This window comes from Melopsittacus undulatus, chromosome 15 (assembly GCF_012275295.1).
Source record: "Melopsittacus undulatus isolate bMelUnd1 chromosome 15, bMelUnd1.mat.Z, whole genome shotgun sequence".
Taxonomy (NCBI): Eukaryota; Metazoa; Chordata; class Aves; order Psittaciformes; family Psittaculidae; genus Melopsittacus; species Melopsittacus undulatus.
In genome coordinates, this window is record NC_047541.1 from 4,313,948 (window position 1) to 4,329,755 (window position 15,808).

A 15,808-nucleotide genomic window follows, 5' to 3' on the forward strand; every position below is an offset into this window, starting at 1 on the left:
ATGGCTGGCAGCCACCAGACATCCTCAGAAGGCATCTAATTCTGATGTAGTCTGTTAAGCTTGAAGATAAACTGGTTAGCCACACGCATAATAAAATGAACTCGTGCTGGCTCTTCGCAGAGGTCTCTTTTAACAGGAATAATGAAGAAAAATGGCCCTGCGTGTCCCAGTAGACAAAATCATACTCAGTAAACTGCTCTGCACAGACTGTTTGCCACAGTCGCTTAGGGAAGGGCTGTTTCCCTTGTGCTGGCAGGCAGCAGAGCCAGAACTGCAGCCGAATGAGCTGGATTAGGTGATGGGGCAGCCGGTGCTTTTGGCTTGCAGGGCCATTTTTGGGGCAGTTTCAGCTTTCCAGGTAAGCTTGGAAAGGGGCTCCCTGCTCCTGCTGCCCATGCCAAAGCTCATGGAAGTTACTCGAAGAAGCACTCGAAGGGGTTTTGTCTCAAATTGTTTTAATTAAAAGGCGCTTTATGGTGCTCTCAGTCACGAGTTATTCACTTAGGGCCCCTGCTCCTTAATCTTGGAGCAGAATTGGAAATATCGATAGAAAGCGTAAATCCCGGGCTGCTGCTCGCAAGCTTTGTATCAGGTTTCGGCTCCAAAGAGCACCATTACCTTTAGCTGTCACGGATCTGTACGCTTGATCGATAAACTTCAAATATTATTAGAGGTGGAGGCTTCAGAGATTTGCTCTGCTCCTTGGAGGGAGACGGAGATAAATCTTTCTTAGAAATGGACTTGCATTTGCACTCTCAGTCTTCCTGGTAAAATGCATTTCTCTTAGGTGTCTGGGCAACTGCATGCAGGGCAGATTTATAGGCCATGTGCTTCTTGTAGTGAAAGATTTAAATGGTAAATCCTTCACATATGACTTCACAAATCATGTAAAGTTAAAAGATTTTTACCGTTTCTGTTGCTGCTGTGCTTAAATTGTAAGGTATGGCCAGTAAATCATTTTAATGGAGGTGTCGTGCTTGACTCCATGGAAAAAAGAGACAATGGTTTAGCTTCTATTCCAAAATGTTAATGTATTAATCAGCGGGAGAATAATTGTGTTTTACTACATTATAAATCTCGCTTGCCATTAGGATTGCAGTGAGGGTTGATGTAGCTGCGTTCTTAAATTAAAATTGTTTACACTGCCATACATTCATTTTACATGGCCATAGCTCATTGTGGGTTCATTTCGGAGCTGTTCCCCTGCCAAACAAGTCATTCCTCTCCCCAGTGACGGCGTCCTAAGGGAGAGGAGCTTCTGAAAGAAAACTGATTGTGTGCTGAAGGCTTAAATAAGCGCAGTAAAGCAGTTGGAGGCCTCCACAATTATCACTCGCTTTCAAAGAGCTTTCTGTACTGTGGGTCAGGAGTTCCGTGTCTCCGGACATTGCAGATGCTTTGGACAGCAAAAGCATCAGCTTGGTGGGACGGGGCAAGGACGGTTGTGAATGGTTTCACTGGCCTGGCTTGGCTGGGTTGTGGTTCTTTGGGCCGAAGTGGAATGTTTTCAACAGGGCCATTGTTAGCGATGCTCCTCCGGAGCTCATGTTCCTGTACTGGCCTGCTGCTCCCTGCATCCCCATCCCCAGGGAGGTGGGAACTTGGGGAGCACTCAAGGGAAACCTCCCAGATCCGCAGCCACCTCCGGCTCTATCTCTCCTCTCCCAGCTGCCTCCCACCTGCGTAGTCTTAGCCCTGCTGCTTCTAGTGGAAAACCCCTTGGAGTTGAGCCGCCACATGAGTTGGGCTCCAGACCGAGCTCCTCTGCCCCAACTCATCTGGGAGGCAGCTCTGTGCTTTACCCCTCTTCCTTTTGAGAGCACAGGGGTGGCTTTTCCAGCCCCAAGAGCAGCCGCAGCCAGACCCTTCAGAGCGCATCGTAGTAAGTCCCCAATTCTTATTCCTCTTCTGATCTCAACAGATTCTCGTGCAGGTGAGGAAGGGGCGATCCGGAGCGTGGACCACGCGGTGGTCGGCGGCGTCGTGGCCGTGGTCGTGTTTGCAATGCTTTGCCTGCTCATCATTTTAGGGCGATATTTTGCCAGACATAAAGGTAAGACAAAAGTGGGAGAGGAACGGACGTGGCGTGTGCATCCCTTTGCTCGCAGCGGGGTCTTGTCTTGTGCAAGGGACCCCGGCTGCTCTTGGAAGAGTCCTGAAAGCCTTTGGGAGCAGGGAATGGAGGAGGGCTGGAGCTGCCCCCCCATGTTCTGTGTGCTGGGTCAGGAGGACAGGTTTCCCAACGCTGGCTTCCTGTTGCAGCCTGGTATTGTCGTGGTTGTGGAGGCCAAGTGCCCAGCTCCTGCTATAATAAATGGGTTGCTCCTCTGGATGCCCAGGGCAGGACTGGACGCACACTTGCCTCAGTGCCATTGGGCTTGCAGCATGGTCTTGCTGCTGAAGAGCCTCTCAGTGGCTCAGTCCCTCATACTCAGCATCCCCTGCTCTCCCGTTAGGGGTTTGCTTTCCCCTGGCACTCGCAGCTTCATGGCTTGTGGTCTTGCAGAGACCTGCGAGGAGTCACACAACCTCCCGCTTCCCTTCCAGGTACATACTTCACTCACGAAGCCAAAGGAGCAGATGATGCGGCCGACGCAGACACAGCCATCATCAATGCAGAAGGAGGACAAAACAACTCCGAAGAGAAGAAAGAGTACTTCATCTAGAGCAGCCTTGGTTTGTTGAGGTGTCCAACCGTGGACGGTTACTATTTAAACGCTCAAGAGACAGTGATATTGGAAGTTGCAACCAGCTTGTGTCTTTTCTTTTCCAAGAACAAAAGCCAATGTGTGGAGAGTCGGAGGCTGGGAGGGTCCGGGATTGGCTGTGTAAAAATATTCCTCGCAAAGTACACTCTGCTGTTCGACACCTCAGTTCGTTTGGGTTTTCTTTTTTTGGCCAAGTCCGGCTTGGATTTAGTTTAGTGAAGTCATTTGCAGAAGATTCTGTGCCTTGTTTAATTTCTGTTTGTTCGGGTCGGGGGGAGGCTGGGAAGAAGAGGGGCTTCTGTGCGTTAGTTCCCTTCGGGTTTCTGTGGCTCTTCGTTTCCCCTTTCCCCTTGGGCTCCGGGAGCTGCCTGCCGGGACCCCTTGGAGTAGGTGCGTTTCCTTGAAGGTGTTTCTTTTTCTCGTCACCGGTTTCCGTTCAGAACTCGAGCTCATCGGAGGAGAACCAGCACATTTTAGACTTCGTAGTTTGCAGTTCAGTGTGCCCATGTCCCATTCCCTCTATCGTCCTAAAGGCTCGGATAAAGACCGGTGAGAACCCACTCGTGGCTGCCCGTGTTTCAGGTGCTCTCAATGGTGGTGACCAGGAAATCGGCTGGAGCTCAGCAAAGGTGCCCTTCGGCCCTGGGGTATCCTCCGGGAGGGATGCGGGATGTCCGCTCCTGCCCCGTGCCTTGTGGATGCTCCATCCCGCTCTCGGGGCTAGGCCCCCCTGTCCCGCTTTGCCAGAGCCGGCACAGCCCGGCCCTTGTCGTCCTCCCCCCATTGCAGCCATGGGGCATGGGGAGTGCAGTGGCCTCGTGTCCTGCCCGTGGGACACTACGGGAGCGCTGACCGACTTACAAAGCCATAGGTGAAACGGGGACTCGAGGTCCGGTAGAACCGTAAGTGAGAGGCGGCAGAGCACCAGGACAAGGCGGTGTTAAAGTCTCTATGCTGAATCTTTTGTTTCTTGTGAGTAATCCGGGATTTGGAGCGATTCTTGCTTTGTTTTTACTGTGTTTCTGTGGAAAATGTTTGCTGATTTATTTAAGGGAGGCATTAATCTTAGCGTCAGGTTTGGGTTTTTGGGGGGCTTTGGGGGGAGCGTTTCCGTGCGTTTGGGTTTTTCTTGTTTAGCTGTTGTTTTTGGCAGCCCCGTCACACCGCGGGATTCCTTTGGGATCGGGACGGCAGAGAGCAGGCTGTACTCTGGCATCATTCCGCCTTTCCCCTCCATGCGACAAGGACCTCGCAGGGATACCCCTTGTTCCAAGCCGATTTTGCCGAGCTCCTGTCCGAGCCCCCCATGCCATGGCTGGGAGCAGGCAGCAGTGGGGGCTCTCCGGCCGCCGGGACGGGCACCCTGGCTTTGAGCAGCCCATCTTTGTTTGGAGTGTACCGTAGTGCAGTGTTACCGATGTAACTTTGACTTACGCTGTTGACATGTCTCAGGTTCATGTGTTTTGATTGGTGTTTTCCGTCTCAGGTAGATTGCAAATTTTGGCCCCACGCATTCGAAACAAACCCTAGGAACAGGATAAGAACCAGGAAATTGCGACTTTGAGTTGTATATTGGGTTATGTATTTTTTCTTCAGTATACAGTGCACTGTTTGAAATGTATTGTTGAGTATTACTTTGTACAGCTTTAGATCATTAGGATTTTGAAGCGTGAAGAAAGAACAACCTTGTTTAAGGGATATTACAAATGAAGGACGCGGAACTGATGATAAACAACCTTGTTCTTTATTTACCCGGCCTTTTTGGTTTTTCCCCTTAGGCCAGTTCTGTTTTAAGGTGTCCATGGAAGGTGTTACAATGTAAGAAAATACATATCCATCTGTTCCCATTCACATTTTGTATTGGTTCATGTATACCATTTTTACAAAGGAAAAGAAGTACTATAAAATATCTGTCTTCTTAATAAAAAAAAGATTAATGTTACAAAACTCCATCTCTCTGTGCTCTCTGTATTCCTGCCATCTGCAGACACGGTCGTAGCCATCCTCTAATGCTGTTTTTATCCTGCGTCGGTGTTTACTTAAGGAGCAAATCGACCTGTAACTGATATTCCAGTCTTCCTGAGGTGCTCCGGAGGCAGCCCAGTATGGAAGCTTTAATAGCAGACCAATATTTACATTCTGTAACAGCAGGTGAGCATTGAGGGACCCTGTTCCCATCTCCACTTCAGTTCTGGCTGCTGCCAGATACATCACACCTCCCTTTATAACACTTGGGATTTCCAAACCATGATCTGAGGTGGCTCCTTGCCCCAAGACATCAACTGCAGTGAAGAGAACTGGTACCAAGGGCCTCTGCTCATTGTCCCCCCTGAAATCAGGTTACGAGGCAGCTGCAGCAGCGGAACTGGAAGCATCAATCTTTGATGTTTTGGACAAAGGAGGAGGAGAAAAGCGGTTGCTTTCCAGTGAGGAGATGCTGCCGAGAGGCACGCTGCCATCATCCCTGTGCGTAAACAGGCTGCTGTGTACAGTGAAGCTGTTCTATGTACAACTGGCCCGTGTCTCATAACATAGAGATGTTACAGCAGGCCAGCACCCCGGAATGCCACAACCCACATTCTCCTGCACACACTTTGCCATGAGCTGCCTCGAGTGTCCCACTCTGGATGTCGCAGTGGGGAGAGGTTCTTTGTGATTCCTCATTCAACATGTGCTGCTGGAGCCAGCCTCCCTCCCCGAGGGCTTTGAGCCATGATTAATGCTGTGTCTGAGATGCCTGCTGCACACAGACCTGCTGCTGCTGCCGGGCTGCAGTGGCTCTCAATAATTCAGCATGCTCGGAGGTGATGTGCTGTGGTGGGAGGGGAGAGGATGGGGAGCCCTGGGTTATGGCTGCTTCTTGTTTCCAGTGTCAAACCAGTTCGAGGGTGTTTGAACACCAAGAGCTTGTTGAGGATGCAGTTGTGAGCATCGCTCAGTGCGGGTGCTGCCAGCCCCAGCCCTGCTGTGGACAGATCGGAGGCTCATCCCCATCCCAGCATCATCCTTGGTGGGTTTGCCAGTGCCTCTGTGTGCGACTGCCTTGCTCTGGGGCTGTTTACCTTCTGTGAGTGCTGAGCGGAGCCTGTGCCAGAGCTCTGGATCCCTGTCCTCCAATGGCACAACCATTTCATGTCCCCAGTCGCCTGTACTGAACCGCTGCTGCCTTTAATCTTGGCAATTTCATGCCGCAGTATCCATCTGTTTGGGAAAGAAACCCAAACAGGGAGTGCTGCTTGCAAAGATCACAGGCTTACTTAGCCACGGCTTCTAAAGGTTCTCATTTCTATCTCGTTATGGGCCTGGGAACAAGGGGGTCTGTGTGGACAACCAGAGCTCAGCCCTTCCTCTCAAGCAGCATGGGCTCATGCCACCATCCCACATCTGACTGTAGGGTTACACTGTGAGCCATTGCTTTAGCCATTTGTCTGTCCGTTTAGCACCACACAGAGAACTACATCTGCTCAGAAACCTCCTTGAGTTCGTCTGTGAGGGCTTCAGAAGCTGCAGTGGTTTCCCTGTGCCCGGGGTTGTGTGCCCCCTTCCACCCTTTGCTGTGTTGGGGCTTTGCTGCTGAGCGTCTCAGCTTCTGTGGAGCTTCCTATGGCCTCCCTGGTCCTCAGAAAGAACAAAGTCTGTGCTTTATCCTATCTGTGGTCCTCATCCTTTGGGCTTTCAGGGGTCACCTACTACCCCTTTTCTGCCTCTTTCCTCCTGGCACCTGAACACTTCAGGCCTTTCTCCTGTGGCCCTGCCCAGGCAGCACAAATGGACAAGAAGAATGTGCAAATGTACCATTTGTAATCAGTTTCTCAGTGAAACAGCTGCTTGAACAGACATCAGGACACACAAACACTGAGGGGGAAAGCTGAAAAGAGGAACAGTAAGAAACTAGACTCAGTGGATCGAATATCCCTGGTGACCAGTGGCAGGAACGTGCTCCCTTCCAGAGCGAGCCTACAGCTGTTGAGCCTTTTGCATGAAGAGGACCTGAGGATGCTTCTGGGTTGTTATAAAATCAAAGAATAAAGTCCCAGCTTCGAGTGCTCTGCCTCATAAGGTAATTAGTGATAGATGACACTTTAACCTAGATCAGATAAAACGAACCTGAATTCCAGGCTCAGGTTGAAACGCACTTGCTATAGAAAGGAGGAGCGGGGCGCTGGGGCCGGCAGCATTGATCCATGCTGGCCAGGCAGCTCCCATCACTGCCTGACAACGGGCTAATAGCTTTTCCTGAAGATCCAATCCCATTTTCTCGGCAGCAGCTGCAGGCGGCATCGATCGGGCAGGACGTGCCCCCAGTGCTGGGTCCTGGCGATGGGACTGGGTAAGCAGGGATGCTGGGAGCTGGTGCAGCAGCAGCCCCATGGTGTAAGGACCAGAGCTGCTGCTCCGCCATGCACAGAGTGCAGCGGTAAGCACACAATAACCCTGGGTGAGCAGTGTGCTGGGAGCACAGTGTGGGCACTCACTGCACATGAGTTAGAACCAGCTCAGATTGAGCCCAGGATCCAGGGCAAAGCCACTCACTCCTTTGCCCTGAGCAAGGTCGTGATGGGTCCAAATGATCAGGTGTTTGCAGCAGAGCATCCTCATCGCACACATCCCCCCTTCACAGTGCTGCACTGTCTGCATGGAACTGCAGAACCTCCTTGGGAAGGTTTAATTCAACAAACAAACTGTAATTGGACAAAACAGCTTCAGTTAAATAAACCAAGTCCAGTCAAATAGCCAAACTTTAGAGAAATACCCAGGCTGTAGGTAAATAAACCAACTTCAGTTACACAAACACACTTCAGTTCAATAAACACACTGCAGTTAAACAACCACACTGTCCTTAGGAAGGTGACTAAGGGCAGGAAGCAGAGCCCCAGTCTGTCCCACTGCTGGGAGCAGGGGTGAACATGCCCAGTGCCAGGGAAGAGCTGGTTGAAAGACCCACAGGCAGTTTCCTGTGCTCCGTTATGATCCCCATTCCTTTCTGGAAATGCTGTTTTCATCTGACTGGCTTCAACAAAGACTTGCTTTGTGTCCCAGCAGTACCAGTGCTGTCCTAGGCATCTCCCCCAAGGCCCCACACACTTGCTCTCAGCATCCAGAGAGCACCGAGCTTGGATTCCCTCACTGCTTTTGCCTGCACAGCCTGGGTGTTGGTGGCTGGTGTTACTGGTTCGTGTTTGGGTACAGAGCTTCTGCTTGGGTACCAGGGTTCAGCATCCCCATGGCAGCATCATCCCTCCTCCAGGAGCCCTCGCATCTGCCTCTGTGCTGCAACAGGCAGGGTGAGCATCGCCTCTCCTGCTGGAGCACGCATGGAGCATGCACATGTGGGCCGGGCGAGCAGGAGCCACGGAGCTGCAAGGAGCAAAGGGAATATTTGATCACACACCCTCGTCTGTACTCGGCTCCGGCTCCCTCGGGGCTGGCACCGCACTGGCTCCTGCCTGCGACAGGATGGCAGCAGCTCCTCAGCATGGCAGCGGCACCGGCACTGGAATCTCAATCAGGTGCGGAAGGAAAGCTCTGCGTGCTGCCCTTCCTGCTCTCCTGTCTGCCACACTGCTCCCATCCCAGTGTCCAGAGCATCACTCTGATGGTGAGGATGCAGCTTCCCTTCCCCAGCTGCTCTGTGCCCGCACTCAGCCCTGTTACTGTGGGTAATTGTCCCTCCTCCAGGTAACGCTGCTGTGGAGCAGGAACAAGGAGCCCAGCGCTGTTTTTCTGTGACTAAGAAAAGGTGTACGTGGCCTTGATTGCAAATGAACAATTAGGGCCCCGCGCCTTGCATTCATTCCTACTTGATTACACACCGTACGTAAACACATCTTCACCCTGTTGCCTGAGGGGTGGCAATGATCCACCTTTTCTTTCACTCGCCTCTCCTCCAGCAGATCTATAACACGTTTAATCTTCACCAGTCACTCTCCTCAGCTTTTAAATGTCTAATTTGCTGCCGAGTGCTGCTCCAACTCTTTCTGTGCCACTGCTTTGACTCCCTGGCTCGTGTTTGCACAATTGCTTGTTGGCTCCAGTGCAGAACAGAGGAGGACACTGATGTGCTCCAGGGTGCACTTCAGCCCATACCAACCGGCTATGAGGCAGAAGCTTGCCAGCAGCCTGGTCCCAGCAAGCACCCTTCCACCCCAGACCCAACCCATTCGCCTCATGCCATGGTTAGCAGGGTGGTTTTGAGCAGGGTCTGACAACGCTTTCTGGTCTGTGTGCAAGTGCTCAGTGCTCAAGGGGTACAGACTCATAGATTTTTGAGCATAAACTTTGGGTACTTTAAACAGAATTGAATTGGGTTGGAGCTGGTGCTCGTCTATCAGCTGTGCCTTTTAGCCCAGGAAAACACACATATGCTTAAGGCAAACCAAGGACTGGTACAAGGGGAGGCTTTCACCACCCTCCTGCCCTGCCCCTGCTCAGCTGCAGCCACTTTCCATCCCCACCTGCAGGTACTTAGTGCTCACCTCAGCCCCAGTGCCTGGCTTGGATGCAGGGACCTGGCTCTGCAGGTAAGAGGGTGTTCAGGGGGGTTGGGGTGCTCCTGGATGTGTTTCTGTTTGTGGGGGTGGCTCAGGCAGGGAGGGTTGTGAAACCCTAAGCTCCCCCATTCATTGGTTAGCTGTGGTTGTGTTTGCACATGGCTGTGCTGCAGCACTGCTTGCCTGGGTGCCTCTGTGAAAGCAAACCTGAGACCAACAGGATTGGGAAAACTGGCAACCAGTGAGAGGGAAATGAAATCTGCACTAGCCTGGCAAGCACCAGTTCAGCTGCTGGGTGGCTGGAGTGCTTCAGTGCTTTAGCAGATGGGTATGCATTGATGTGAAGGGAAAGGAGGAGAGTGGAGCAGGAATGGCGAAGCACGTTCCACCCGTTGCATGTTCCATGGAGCCTCCTTATGTGCCCATCAGCTGGGCCAACAGCTTTCCCTCTGGGACAAGGGGGGTCAAGAGCAGACAGCACAGTGTCCTTGAGCTCTGAGGGGTGGTTGTTACCCAGCTCTATAGTAGTGAATGCATTCCCATTGTCTACCTCGGCCTCCTGTGCAAACTGTGTGTGAATTGTGGTTATCTGTGTGCAGGCACCTCTGAGTGGAGGCCATCATCTCCCAGCCCTGCTGAGGAGAGCAGTTTGCTGCTGCCTTCAAGCTCCTTTAGCTGGTGTCTTGTCCCTGCAGGCTGCAGAGCAGGCTCCACACAGCTTCTAAACCAGACACATGTCCTGGGGTTAAACAAAGAGTATTTGATGCAGTTCTTTGTTGTGTGCTCTGTGCTCTGCTCTTACCCTGTGTGTATAAAGCTGGCTCTAAAACGCTGCCCTGGTGATGGGCTCCCCTCCTGTGGAGCTGCTGCCTCTGCTGTGGGAGCAGAGCAAGGCAATGATGCTCCTTCCTCCTCCCAAGGGCTGTCTCTTTGGCTATAGGCATATGAGTGAATTGGGGACCCTGACCCAGGGGCTGCCTTCCCCCTGCAGTCACTGGGAGTTCTGCTGGGGTGGGGAGGATACTTTCTGAGGTCTGAGACTTTCCTTCCGCAGCTTTTATCTGGCCATGACTCCTACAATATTTAATCTTGATCAGAAACTGTAAGCCTTGTATTTATTTTATGGGTCAGTTGTTCATCCTTTTCCCTTGATGTTCTCACTGGCAGTGGATGGTGTGGAGGGGGAAGAAAAGAAAGCAGAAGGGAGGGGAAGAAAGCAAGCCCTGCTTGTTTCTGCCTGTCAACATTTGTCCAAATGACAGGCAGACAAATCAGGCTCTGAAGGCTAATAGCAGGCAGATAAATCTGGCAGAGAGTAAGCTGTTGCATGAAAGGGATGTTGGAAATTTCCACCCAGGCAGTGACTGGGAAGAATGGGAAGATTGTGATCCACAACTCAGGCCTCTCTGCATGACCTGGTTTCTCCTAGGGCAGGGTATGGATGATGCTGGAACCTGGGCACCCACATCCTTATTGGCGCAGGAGGGAGGCTGTGGGTGGTACACAGGGAGCATCCACAGTCCTGGTGCCTGACAGCAAGGCAAAATACCTGCTGTGCTCGTTGTCATCTTCACTATCTGGAAAGTCTTTGCTCAGAATTGAGATGAATAAAAGATTAGTGTTACAGGGGAGAGACAGCGCTGAAGGTAAAGGCGATCCACTGAATTGACTAGAGAAGCTGCAGAGACATAAATCAGGAGGAGATAAGTGCTGCCTGGGCATCCCAAATCTGTTTTAAGGGTCCCCTGCATAGCCTCTAGTCCTTGGGGTGCAGGAGTGTCCTCCAGAGGGTTCCCATCTTCTCCAAGGTACAAGAGAGAAGCAAGGCCCAGGAGCTGCTGCCAGCTTGGGGACTGGGAAGGAGCAGTGCTGTGTTATTTGGGGTCACAGAAGCACTTACCAGCTTGTAGACCGTGGTTGAGAGGCAATGAATATTTCATGTCTGAAGCACTATCTGAAGCGTGGCAGCTAAGATTCTTCTTATCCCCCACCCCTTGCTCTCTTTGTTTTTACCACCAAAGTCAGGAAAATCTGTCAAAACCATAATCAGGATCTATATAAATGGGCTAAACTGTGCAAAGAGCTGATCTGGCCAGAGTTAATCTGAGCCAAGTCACCAGGCACTTGCCATGGGTGCTCCCAATTGGGATTTCTCACAGGGATTTCAGGTGAAACACAAACCATCTCTGGAACTTGGGATGCAAATACTTTGGCACAGGTATGGCTTGGGAAGCTGATCTAGGAAGGACTACTGAGGTCCCCTATTTTGATAGAAATCCACTTGTAAATAAGCTTGCCCTGATGATGTGCCTTTATGAGCCTTGGGGAGCCGCTGGGTGATCTCATGTTTGACTCACAATGTAAATAGCCTGGCTGGGGTACTGTTGGACCTGTCTGGGAAGCCCTTGTTCGGGAGGAGAAACCTCTTGGTCCCCTATCAATTAATGTTGGGCTGCGGGAGGCTGGAGCTCACGGGTCGATGGGAAGATTGGCAGCTGGGAAATGGCACGGAAGGAAAACAGCTGAAGGGATCAGTGGGGGAAAGGGGAAGGGAAAGGAAAGTTGTGCCAGAGAGAGGGTGGAGTCGGGAATCCGAGCCCCTTTCCCTGCCTGGGAGCACCGTAACCCCCTGAGCTCTCCCCATGCTCTCCTATGGTTCCCCATGCACCCCGAGCAGGGGTACACTGCCTGCACATCGGTTCAGACTCCCTGTAAATGATAACGTAGCTTGTGCAGGTAGCTCAGTGCTGCTGCCTAAAGGCAGGAGAGCCAAAGGCAGCTGTGCTGTGCCATTTGCACTCTGCCTTCATTCCCATCCTCCCGGGCCATGTGAGCCAGCGCCGGAGCCCCCTCCTGTCCTGTGGCTCTGGCGCCAGCACAGGTAACTTGTTCCGCTTCGGTTTCCATCCTCTCTGCCGGACCCTGAGTTAGGATGAAGGCGTTTCCTCTGTGAAGTCAGCCCACAGGGAAGAGCAGGGGCTGGAGCACACGTTGCTCTCCGGGTCTAACAGCGGCTCCGCTCCTGCCGCCCAGCTCGGGGTCCCCTCCCGCATCCCCTCTCAGGCTCCGGGAAGCTCATCCGCTCCCTTCCGCCCAGGTTGGGGGCATTGAACCCTCCTGGCAGCGCTCCCCTTCCCCGTCTCTGTGCTTGACCCGCGGGCAGGCGGCTAGGGGAAGTGGGGGGTTCGGAACCGGTGTCCACAGGCTCCTGCGTTACTGGTTTGCATGGGGGTTGTTGGCGCTGGGCAGCTGTGGAGGCTCCGTCTGGTTGATCACCATCGCTCGCAGGGTCCTCGATGCTGCTGCATCCGCTCTGCTGGGCTCCCAACCAGGCTTTGAAGCCTTTTGCAGCCCACTCCTTCCAGTTTGAATCTGTCTTCACCTTCTGACCTTGCAAAGCCTCACCCATGCAGCATCCTCAGGCCGTGTGTTGCATGGAGGCTGTCAGTGTCCCTATGGGAAGGCTGAGCAGATCCTCAGGGGTGGCCACACATGTCCTGAGCTTTACTCTTAACCTCCTGCAGAGCACAACAGGCCGGCCCTGCACCCTGCCTTTGCTTTAAGAAGCACTGAGCTGGTGTAATGCTGGAATAACAGCCCAAGCATTGTCTGGAGACAAGTAGCCAAGATAGGGCAGAGAGACAACATTTTAAAACCTCATTTAAGAGAACACAATGAGAGGGCTCTTGGGTAGAAGGAGAATTAATTAATCTCATTCCCACGTAGATACTTTTAATTAAATGTAAGTGCGTGGTCCTTAAAAGGAACTGTCTATGGAAGAGAGCCGGTGCCCTTGTGCGAGGCTGACTGGTGGGGGGTGATGGGGGGAGTGTGATTTGTCTGTTTTTGAGTGTTTTCAAGTGCATCACAGCAGGAAAGGTCCGTTCTGTGTGCTGAGCTCTTCCTGCCTGCATCCTTCAATGCACAATGCAGGGAGCACAGGGATGGAGAGGAGCAAGAGCATCCTCTGTCCATGATGCCTGCTCAGGAGGAACACCTAGGCAGGGTGGCCAGGGACATGGGAAAAGGCAGTGCCTCAGTTTTCCCGTCTGTGCCATGAGGGTGGCACTGCCTTGCTGGTAACACTGTTGGTCACCTAAAGACTCTGCCCAAACCCCTCCCTGGTCACTTATGGTTCCGGTAATTGCTACCCCAGACACTGGAGGAAAGCAGAACTACAGGTTCATTTTATTTTACTTGCTGAAACTTAATTTCTTTCCTCATCCCACCTCCCCAGAGCTCCCAGCTTCTCCAGAGCAGTTGGATCCTTGGGGCAGCAATAGGAAGGAAAGCGAAGCTTTGCCTCCTGCTTATTACCGAGCTCCATGCAGAGGTTCGCGATGATTCCCTGGCTCCTGGAAGCCCAAACCACCAGCAGGTGATAGATAGGCGCAATTACATATTTATGAAGTGTTGGTTTTTGACAGGCACAGGGAATTCAGCCAAATATTACTCCTTTTTCCCCACCCCGTGCTTCAAATATGAAGCAGATAAACAAGGAAGGGGAGTTGTGGTAGCTCATCTGTGAGAGCGCATCTCCTCCAGCCTGCCCCGGGGAGCAGCTCTCACCAAACATTTGCTATGTTTTTCCCTCTTAGATTTAAGAGGAGGAAAACTGAAGATGGAAGAGCTTTGATGGGGCTCTGTGGGCTGTGTGCAGTATGGCTGCAGCAGTGTTCGCACATGGAGGAGGCAAAGCTACCCCAAAGCACCCCGATCTCCTGTGGCTCTCAGCCCCTGTCCTGCCATGAGCACAGCCAGACCCTCTGGGAGGGGAGGGAAAAGGTGTTTTCCTTGTAAGCTGGTCAAGGAGATTTGTTCTGTTCCTGGTTGGATGGCTCCATGTGTGCTGGGAGAGTTGATGCCAGTGTGCAGGGATGGTCTTCAACATGGGGTCTGGATGTGCTCCTGCCTCCCTGTTGCCTTCTTGCCTTCTCGGCATCTCACTCTGTCTTCCTCTCCCTTTGCTGGTTCCTTACCCCGTTAGCTTGCCCCCACTCGGCCATGAAGCCTATTTAACATCAGGGAGTGCTGTCAGCCGTGGAGAGATGACAGAATCGGGGCCGCTCAGGAGGCAGTGGCTGGATGTGCTGACTGCATTTTCACAGCTCAGACGGTGTTGTGCTGCAGCTGGGGCTGAAAGGGAAGCGAGCTGCGAGCAGAGGCGGAGAGAGTGAAATTCAATAAGAGAAGTGCGAGGTCTGTGGGTCTGGATGCTGCCAACACTTGTCTGTCCTGCTCTGCCGCAGAGCCAGGGCCCTTACCCTGGACCACGCTTTGCTGGAGTGGTTGTAGGGAGGGAGAAGGGATTTATCTTGGGCAGGGACCTCCTGGCTGCTTTGCCATACTGGTGTCTGCCAAACCTACTGCGTGTGAGCATCTCACAGAAGCTGATGCTGCTGTTTGCTTCCCAGGGGCCCCTCATGCCAAGAGGGCTGTACATTGTCACCCCATTGCAGCAGCATCTCGGGGACTCCAAAACCTCCTGTTTGAGGAGGGAGAGGCCTTTGCTGTGCTGAGCCATGTCTTGTTCCCCTCCCTCCCTGCCTGCAGAGGGTCACAGAGCTGGGTGAGAGCAATTCCACAGCTGGAAACCAGGTTATTGCTTCTCAGTGTCTGCTCCTTGTTTCCTGGGTTATCCCGAATTGGCCTGTTTTGTGGGTGGATGTTTTCCAAAGCTCTATGCCAGCTGTTTGGTGCCCACAGCTTTGGAGCCTGCCGGGCTCACCCTGTGCTGCTGTTATTTCCCACTTGGATGAGGAAGCCGCTATCAGGAGAACGGAGATTGGCAAATTCTGCATCTCCACAGAGTTAGCAAATACCTGCATGAGCTTCACGGCTCATCTGAGTGTCTGCCAGTAACATATGGCCCCAGTCAGAGCACAGGAGTCGAGTTTAGATACCGTGCTGATAGAAGTAGTGCAGAAACCTGAGCACAGCGGTGCCGGCTGCTGCAGTTGTGTTAAAGAACCTGGCTCAGCTATTATCACATTAACTCGGGAGCCCATCGGATGGTTCAGTGACTGGATTTCCTAACCAAGAACTGGTTATGGCTTACTCCATCCTTTCGGAGAACATGCCTGCTCTGAATTCAGGAGTGAAATGGGCTTCTTGCTACATTGAGCTGCTAGAATAAGTCTGTCCCACTGAAGAGGTGTGTTGGTGCCTGTGTTAGGACACATTTGCCTTTATCTGTGGCCGCCTGGTTGCCTGCACTGATGTACTCGGTGATTTGATAAACACTGAACCACCAGCATCACCATTTGTTCCTACAGATTTGTTGGGGTTTGGGGTTTTTGAATGGATAAGGTGAAAACATCAGGTGTTTCTGGACCCACAGAAGGGTTGGGAGATGTGGAACCCCCTGCCAGGCTGCCACTGGGAAAAAGCATCTGCTTGTTTTCTGTAGAACTAATGTGCAGCATTGCTAACAGGGGAAGTATTGCAATGTGCTCAGGATTAACACACCACTGAGAGCAGGGGTGCGCCGTGAGTCTTCGCTGTTGCTCATTCGGGTGCTGGGGTGTTGCTCTGTTGTTTTCTGTTCCATTTTAGGGGCTTGTAACAACTGCTGAGCTTAAGGAAAGCGTTTGGCTTTTCCCCCGGATG

At 52.3% G+C, this 15,808-nt stretch overlaps 1 protein-coding gene across 3 annotated transcripts in view; it reads left to right on the forward strand.

Moving 5' to 3' along the window:
• CADM1 (cell adhesion molecule 1) overlaps positions 1 to 4,657 on the forward strand; it is a 121,910-nt gene extending 117,253 nt beyond the window's left edge. For all 3 annotated transcript variants that reach the window (XM_034069516.1, XM_034069517.1, XM_034069518.1), the window contains 2 exons: positions 1,922 to 2,053; positions 2,548 to 4,657. In XM_034069516.1, coding sequence (XP_033925407.1) covers positions 1,922 to 2,053; positions 2,548 to 2,666 — 251 coding nt within the window. In that variant the 3' untranslated portion in view covers positions 2,667 to 4,657. The remainder of the gene's footprint in view (positions 1 to 1,921; positions 2,054 to 2,547) is intronic.
• Positions 4,658 to 15,808: the final 11,151 nt, after the last annotated feature.